Raw genomic sequence first — 9,117 nt, 5'->3', positions numbered from 1 at the left:
CACTTTCTACAATAGCCAAATCATGGAAAGAGCCTAAATGTCCATCAACTGATGAATGGATCAAGAAGATGTGGTATATATACTCAATGGAGTACTACATGGCAATGAGAAAGAATGATATATGACCATTTGTAGGAAAGTGGATGGACCATGAGGGTGTCATGCTAAGCGAAGTAAGTCAGGCAGAGAAGTATAGATACCATATGTTTGCATGCATAGGTCTAACAGGAGAGACCTGGCAGGGGACCATGGGGAGAGGAAGAGGGAAAGTGAGCGGGGAAGAGTGAGGGACACAGATCAAGGGAGACTACTGAATACTGAAAAGGAACCATGGACTGAAGGGGGAAGGGGAGGGGGGAGGGGGTGATGGTCATGGTGGGGGGCACTTGTGGGGAGAAGCACTGGGTGTTATATGGAAACTAATTTGACAATAAACTATTATTAAAAAAAAGAATACTGAAAACGAAAGAAAGAAAGAAAAATGTGGGTTTAGATTAATTGTATTCCCTATAGAGTGCATGTTTGTAGTGATGTCTCTGGTACCTTATATTCCTTGCTACGTTTCCCTCATAGAGTCCCTCTTAGGATTTCTTGTAGGGCTGGTTTGGTGGTGATGAATTCTCTCAACGTTTGTTTATTTGGGAAAAATTTATCTGTCCTATTTTGAATGACAGGCTTGCTGGACAAAGAATTCTTGGCTGCATATTTTTCCTGTTCATCACTTGAAGATTTCCTGCCATTCCTTTCTGGTGTGCCAAGTTTCAGTAGATAGGTCTATAACCACTCTGATAGGTTTCCCTTTGTATGTTAAGGCCCCTTTCTCCCTAGCTGCTTTCAGAATTCTCTCTTTATCTTTATCTTTTGCCAGGTCACTATGATATGTCGTGCTGAAGGGCAGTTTATGTTATGTCTAGGGGAATTCAGTATGTCTCTTGAATTTCAATGTTTTTCTCTTTCCCTAGATTGAAGAAATTTTTGTGTATAATTTGGTCCAGCACCTCTTCAGGACCTTTTTCTCTTTCTTCATCTTCAGGAACTCCTCTGATACGGATATTGTTCCATTTGATTCTATCACTCAGGTCTCTGATTCTCCTTTCATGCTCCTGTATCAATCTCTCTCCCTTTTTCTCGGCTTCTTCTTTTGCTATAACCGTGTCTTCTAATTCACCTATTCTCCTCTCTGCTTCTTCAATCCGTGCATTTGCTGCCTCCATCTTATTATTCTCCTTATTTATAGCCTTTTTTTTAACACATCATTGCTATTTTGAAGGTTCCTAGTCTTTGTATCAATATCTTCTCTGACAGCTTGTATGCTTTTTCAAGCCCAGCAATTAATTTTATGATAATTGTTCTAAATTCTTGGTCAGTTATGTTGGTTAGATTTCTTTTGAGCAGTTCTGTGGCTGTGACTTCTTCCTGGAGGTTCTTCAGGGAAGAGTTCTTTCATTTTGTCATTTTGGCTAGTTTTCTGTGTGTTGTCAGTTTTAAAAAGCTCGTTGTGCACTGTGCCCCTGTTAGTATTGTTCTGTTAAAGGAGGCTTATTGACTGTCCAGGGCTTGTCATTTCAGGAAATGTTCTTTTAATGGTGTGTCTCAGTTTATCTTGTTGTGCCTTTGATTATTTTATTTCCCTACTCAGCGATATTTGGGACTTGTCGTCATGCGTACTTTGGCTTATTTCTTGGGGTAGCCCTGAAAAGGAAAACAGACAGACAAACACAGAGGGAACAGAAGCGAACAAATGCACAGACAAATCAAACAAACAAATTAAAAGGGGGAAAGGAAGAAAAGAAAAGGGAGAGAGAAGAAAAGAAGAGAAGTAAAAAATAAAGGGGGGCAGAGACGACAAAGGACAATGGACAGTCTAAAAGTGTATAACCAGTCGAGGGGAGAGATAAGGAGGAAATAAGGGAGAATATATCTGGATGGCAAGAGAAAAAAAGAGGGAGAAAGGAAAAAGGAAAATAGTAAAAATTAAAAAAAAATTTTAAGTAAAAAAGATAATAATGGTAATAAATAAGTACAAAAAAAGCAGCAGCTCTCTCTCATGGATAGGCATGGTTTGGTGTACTAGGTCCTGGGGGCTGTTCTCAGAGGCTCCACCTTGGTGGTTGCGAAGAGATGAATGGCGGCACCTCAAACTCCACTGGAACTAAGCGCTGCAGGCCACTTTTATGAGTCCAATCTCCTTATGCTGTAGCTGAGCCAAGGTGTATTTTCCAGGCCTGCCTCACTTCAAATTCTTAGTCCATGCACTTTTATGCTACCACAGATGAGATGTACTTGCTTTGATGGCTGGTTGCTTAGCCAAGGTCTCGTAGTGGGCAGGAGCAGTTTCCCTTGGCACAGGCAGTGATTTGCACTGCCACTGCAGGAAGCGAAGTACACTGCAGGAGGTGAAGTGTGCACCCCCGCCGCTGCTGCTGCCAACTTCCAGCCGAGATTACATAGGGGGAGGGAGCAGTTTCTCTTGGCGCCAGCCAGGATTTGCGCTGTTGCTGCCTGAGGTGCAGGGCACTGCCTGTAATGAGGTACGGGCTCCCACAGCCACAGCTGAAGCACGTGCCCCTGCCGCCTCCTCTGCCAACTCTGTGCTGGGATCGCCTGGGGGTGGGGGCTATTTTTTTCCCTGTTGGCACTGGGATTCAGGATTCGTGCAGCCAATACCAAAGGCAAGTTGCGCTGTGGAAATGAGGTGCGCGCGCCCCTGCCGCCTCCTCTGCCAACTCCCTGCCGGGATCGCGTAGGGGTGGAGGCTGTTTTTTCCCTTGTGCCACCTGGGTTCAGGATTTGCGCTGCCCAGTGGTTATATATGGAGTGAGAGTTTTTCTCTACATGCAGGGTTAAACGTTCTTTATCTCTTCTCTAGAGACAGTACTATCAGCGTGTTCAGTTTCTCTTTCTCTTCCTTTTGTCTCTCAAGGGCTCCGCCATCTTTCCTTGTGTTGGGCTGTGGCTCCTACCTCCCCTGCCCTTCTCAGGCTGGCCCGTTTCCCAATCTCCCCAGTTCGCATTCATTCACTCAGGCATCTTTGAAGTTGTCTTCTTTCTGGAGTCTGTATTTTCTCCTTCCACTCTTGCAGATAAGAGTAATGTCCTTCTCAGTTCGATAGATGGGGTGGACGAAGTTTACAGAGCTCCCTTCCTCTCTGCCATCTTGGCTCCTCCCCTCAAATTTTAAAAAGTGCACATTTTAGCTTTGGTCTTAGGTTAGCGAACTGTTCTTAAAGGCAATTGCAAAATATATCTATGATATGGACACAGAGATTATTTCTCAGTCTCGCAAATTTCCTCATAGCCCCAGGTTGGCAAGGAGTAGAGGAAGCTTGCCATTATCAACACTAGATTTCTATGGGCTCCTTATGGAAGAAAGAGCAAAGATGAAGGAAGTGTGAAGTGACAGTAGAAGAGGGAGAGTGTAGGAAGGTAAGGTTCAAACACTGCAAAGTTGCTCCTTGTCTCTGAGGATAGAGGATGGAGGATAACTATTGTACAAGTCAGGTGGCTTAGAAGGAAAACCCAAGCAGGGCACCTGGATGGCTCAGTTGGTTAAGTGTCCAACTTCAGCTCAGGTCATGATCTCACAGTCTGTGGGTTCAAGCCCCGTGTCTGGCTCTATGCTGATGGTGCGGAGCCTGGAGCCTGCTTCAGATTCTGTGTCTCCCTCTCTCTCTGCCCCTCTCCATTTGCACTCTGTCTCTCTCTCCCTCAAAATTAAATAAACATTAAAAAAAAAAAAAGGACAGACCAAGCAAGGTATCACCTTTGCAGGCCATGATATGCATGGGTTTTCAAGATTTTTCTAAGTTTTCTTATGAGGATATTTCTTGCTGATATTTCAGTTTCTTGGTCATACACTGGGACACCTTAAGATTCCTATTTTTTTGTGCAGTGACTGATAACCTAGACTCATTAGAATCAAGGAAGGGAAGAGAGTACCAAGAAGCCACCTGCTCACGACCTCAGATCACACCAGGTAAGAATATTAGGATTGCAACTCTAGGCAACAAATACTCAGAGTCTAAATCCAAAGCTCTGTTTTCTTGGTGAATCTCATTTCAAGTATGCCCCATAAGCCTTAGTTCTATTACTTCTAGGAGACTATTTTCTGCATTTAATTTCTCTGAACTTTTCGGGAAGTGGAAGGAGACAAGAAGGCATTATCAATTCTTGTTTAACTGTACCAGCCCATTTGATTGATATATAGAAAATGCAGCAAAAATATGTTGGTAAAATGACAAACTTTTTTACTACACACTATTATATGTATTAATGCTAAAGGATTGATGTACTTATTCTCTACCAAAATGCTTTAGATTCTAGCCAATCAGGTAAGCATGGTGTTCCTCTATTTGTTCATAATATTGTCTTTAGTCCCCAATACAGAAAATCTTCAAAGAATAATTTGTGCTGCTATTTAATTATTGATAGGGAAATGGCCTCTGGTCAGCTATTCTCAAACATAAATTACTTAAACCATTGGCTTACATTGTGATTTATAAAGGGTTTTTGTAATCTAAGCTTCATTTTGTTTTTATAAAAACCTTAACAGGAATATAGGGTAACCAGGTTATCCTAGCTTTACAGATCAGGAAACTGCAGCTGTAATTTTTAAAGGCCATTTACAAATTCACATGGAGAGTGAAAACAAAAGCTAATCAGGAACTCAGCATTATGACCCCAGGCCACCAGAACTGGATTCAGTTGAGGGAAAGTGAAGAAAATGATCATCAAAACATTATTATGATTGCAAGCCCACTGAGTTGCCACAGAATTTGTAGTCTCTTGCATACAAATAATTATTTCCTCCCCTTTACCTTAGAGCCCAGTGGTATCAGAAAATCTCCTACACCCAAGAAAAGAGTTTGGAATGTAGGTAAGGGCAAATAAGAGTCGCATTTTCTACAAAAGATTCATTCTAATTCTTCGCTATATCCTTCAAAGTAAAATATAGAGTTGCTTTATTTTAAGATGGTTTGTATTTTAACTTTTGTATAAGTTATTTAGGCTAATAATCATAACAAATAAACCCAAAGAATTCAAGGACTCAAACACAATACAATTAATTTTTTTTCAAGTAAAAATTCCATGAAGTTTTAGATGGGGGTGGTGTGGGACCCTGTTTCAAGTGGGATTCAGGAAGCAGCCAAGTGGGAGATCTGCCCTCTTCGATACCATACATGGGGATATTCTTGATCTGGGTGTTTAGAACTTCTCACGTTTTCCCCTCTTGGTTCCTTTGTCATACACTGAGACTTTCAAGGAAATTTGCTCCTTTTGCAGTGAACAGATTTAATGACTCTTCAGAGTCCAGTGAGGAAGAAGAACCCCCGAGAGTCTTAACCTCAGCAATAAGAAGTCGTTCTGATGAGGAGGGTAAGGACTGCCATTACTGAACCTCCAGACTTGAAGAATCTGAGTTCAGAGTTATTGTTTCCTGGGCATTTTACTCGGGGCACACTTCACAGTCTATTCCCCCATTCCCTGCATTTATCACCTCTAGCCATTTTGAATAATGCAGCGAGAAATCACTATAAATTCAAGTTCAACAAGATGACTCTAGTTGAATGGCAGTGCACTACATGATCTCAGATTTATTGACCCGAATGCTTTGAATTATGTAGTGATCCACCCCTGCTCACTCCTATTCTGTAGAGAAAGTGGTATGTCTGCCATTGCTTGATTTTGTCACAAACTTGCTCAAAACGCAGAAGAGTCTGATCATAGATGCTGAAACTAAACAGAAGGAAAAACTTCTGCGTATTACCATCAAATTCAATTTATAGCTTCTGATGCATGACCCCAATCTGACATTGGCCTATCTAATGATATTTGAAAATATGTTCCCTGATAAGATGTCCTTTTATGTTTATAACAACTTAGAGGTAGGCCAGATAACTGTTGTTCTCTCCTCCTAGGGGAAACTCTAACACATGAGCATTTAAGAATCTTTTATACATCACATATGGAAAGTTACCAGAAGAGACAGAGCAGCCTGGACTCCTACCAAACATCTTTTATTCAAACGTTTGAAGCCAGACATAAAATAATAATCTTTTTTTCAGAAAGACAATGTGGTTTATATCCTGTATAGTACAAAAAAACATAAGCAAGAGGGTCTGGGACAGAATCCCATTCTCAAATATACTATTTTAATGTTCCTGCAACAAACTTTGTGAATTAATACCAAGTACGAGAAATGAAGTTTTTACATGGACTCATGACAACTCAAGACCAGATTCACTGCCAAGGTAGTTAGCTGTGAACCTATAGGGAAAATACAGATTTTCAAAACTGCTCTGATTTTGTAATTGGGGCCAAAGAATTGTGGTTCTTGGCTTTATTTACTAGTGATCTTTTCCCTTTACATGCGAAGAGACAGAAATGGTCATCATAGTATCTTTCTAATCCAAATATGTCTACAATGCAATTAGTCATAAGTTTTACAACTTTTAGTTGTCGATTACTGGTTGTGTTTTCCTTTACTTTTTAGATCCTGTGGATATTGGAAACAGATCTATTTGGAGGTTAAACAATAGGAAAAGACGTAAGAGCAATTACTTGATGTAACAAATATTTTTCTTTACTACTAAAACTGCTCAAAAGTTTTGTTATATTCTTTTAAAAAAATGAGTTTGTTGGTAATTTGATTCATGTTATACATTTTGAATTAGAAGGGATTGGTTAATTGATACAACATGTAGCCTCAAATAGTTCAGTGGCACAAATAAAATAGAAGTATATTCTTCATTCGCCTCAATAGGATAAAGTAGTTCCTAAGGTGGAGGGGTATTCTGCTCCACATGATTATTAAGGGCCCAGCTGATGAAGACACTGACATCTTGAAAATGTTGCTTCCACAGACTCCCTGGATATGCAATGGAACTTGAAGAAGTATATAACAACAAGTGGAGAGGGTAAGACTGATGACAAATGGCAAAGTTTTCCTCCAGCCCAGCCCTGGTGATGGTTCCTGGCGCAACCTTAGCTAACAGGTCAGATGGAGCCACAGGGTAGCCTGGCAGTTGGAAGACTCCTGCTCCTCCTACATGAGCTTCCCTTTCCAATTTTCCTTTTAAAGAATTTGGTGCTGAATTGGTTTCTAGGACACAGACTGAGACTGCTAAGGCATTATATTTCTTTTTGCAGGGGTCAGCAGTGATAACTCTCCAGAATTGAGTCATGCGGAAGAACCTAAGGAATCTTCTAGCTCAGACCTAAGAAGTGGGTCAGGTAAAGAAGATTAGGATGCCAAGCCTTGCCTGCAGAATGTCAGGAATTAAAAGCTACTGTTTCCTGATGCATTTTATTCTGTGCACCTTGAAGACCTGTATCCAGTTAATCCTGAGAACTCTTTTTCAGCATTTTAGAAAATAGAAGGAGACAGGACATTATTATAAATTCATGCTTAAGAGGATGAGTCCTATTGAATAAATGTATGTAATTATATATTCCTCTTGTAGAAGAAACGAATCGCAAAATGGTGGTATCTTTTTTAATACCTACTGTTATGCCTACTAACACTAACATCTTAGACTTCTATAGTGATATATTAATTGACACTGATGTCATTTGTAATTGTAAAAGCCTTAAAAGACAACTGGTCCTGCTATGTAATTATAGACAGAAATAAAGCTTCAGAACAACAACTTTCAAACTTTAGTATAGTGTTTGACAGACTTCCATTATATTGTAATTTGATTATATTGTGTTATTTTAAAGTACTTTGACAAATAAGATCTTACTTTGGTCATCACAATATCCTTAAGACTTAGGCAGGCTAATTCTTGTCATCTGCATTTTGGGATAAGGAAATATACATACAAATGTATAAAGGTCAAAAAAATGTAACTTCTGTATGTAACAGGCAGGAATATAAGAGCTGTATCCCTTGATCAAAGTCTAAAATGAAGGTATAAGGGAACTGATATACAGTATCAGCATAATGTAACAGTGCCTGATGCAAGAAAACTTATTTAACAACTATATGGATGATAGATGATAGGTAGATAGATAAATAGATAGATAATAGGTGAAATGAAAATCATAAAGAAAAACAGATGGTAGGATACCTAGAAGGGAAGAACAAAATGGTTAATAGAGAAATAAAAAGGAATCGAGATGAAGAACATTATTGATGAAAGGACAGAAAACAGCACAGAGAACAAGAGAAATCAAGGAGAGAAGCTCACAGAATCAAGTGATGGAGATAGAAATGCATAAGGCACGAAAATGGTCAGAAATTTGAGAAATAAGGAAGAGAATGAGGTGTGTCCAGGTAGAAAAGGTGACAGAGAAAATCTTTGTTGGATATAAGGTGTGGTCATTGGAGTAGGTCATTGGGTGTTTTCTCAACTCATCTGAGCAGTGAACATAGATGAACATGACCACATCGATGTCACTGTCTATAGTCTGTCTTTCTCTTCAGTGCCCTGTGAATTCAAAGCTCTTCAGATGAATAGAGGAAGAGAGTCAGAAGAGATGCCAACCTATAAGCATCTGATGGAGAAGCTAGTTATGATATTAATTATGAATTATCTTTGTTTTCCTGTCTGCACAGAGGAAAAGCTCTCCTTTCTTTACCTCACCTCTCCCCCAAAACATAACATGTACACACAAACACAAATGTACACATTCATGCATACAGACTTCCATACACAGATCTGGACTGCTTTTAACAGGCTTGAGGAAGCCAAAAGAGAAAGACGAGCAGTGTTCCTGAATGGAGGGAGGTAACATTGAGTGGATAATGTAAGTAGGTAGCATGGAAAACATAGTCTGGGGTCTCCAAATGGAAAGACATCTGACAGAGTAAGCTTCAAGTTTTTTTCAAGTGGACATGGAATCCAAATATCACCAGATTGGGGAGTTTTGGAGGGAGAAGAGTGATTATTTTCCAGATACTTCTCAGAAGTTGCACCAGAAACATGGTAATAAAGTCCATGACTGACTGAGTCTTGCAACATAGAAAGGCTGCAGGGAACTGGTGAAAGTAATAATGGTCAACAGTGTGGTCAGTGTCAAAAGAGTAGGCATTTGGTGATGATGATGAAAGTAGCAATCTGTGACATGAAGCTGAATATAGGTAAAAAAAAAAAAAAAATATATATATATATA

General features: G+C 39.8%; 1 protein-coding gene across 1 annotated transcript in view; it reads left to right on the top strand.

Moving 5' to 3' along the window:
- The window catches only part of SP100 (SP100 nuclear antigen), a 94,402-nt gene that overhangs the window by 46,652 nt on the left and 38,633 nt on the right, over positions 1-9,117 (top strand). Inside the window, exons 10-15 of the mRNA XM_029932872.1 lie at positions 3,893-3,976; positions 4,823-4,876; positions 5,284-5,376; positions 6,494-6,547; positions 6,864-6,917; positions 7,150-7,233. Coding sequence (XP_029788732.1) covers positions 3,893-3,976; positions 4,823-4,876; positions 5,284-5,376; positions 6,494-6,547; positions 6,864-6,917; positions 7,150-7,233 — 423 coding nt within the window. The remainder of the gene's footprint in view (positions 1-3,892; positions 3,977-4,822; positions 4,877-5,283; positions 5,377-6,493; positions 6,548-6,863; positions 6,918-7,149; positions 7,234-9,117) is intronic.

The sequence above is a fragment of the Suricata suricatta genome, chromosome 3, assembly GCF_006229205.1.
Source record: "Suricata suricatta isolate VVHF042 chromosome 3, meerkat_22Aug2017_6uvM2_HiC, whole genome shotgun sequence".
In the NCBI taxonomy this organism is placed as follows: domain Eukaryota; kingdom Metazoa; phylum Chordata; class Mammalia; order Carnivora; family Herpestidae; genus Suricata; species Suricata suricatta.
The sequence above is the reverse complement of the archived record's forward strand: the minus strand, read 5'-3'. Positions and strand labels throughout refer to the sequence as shown.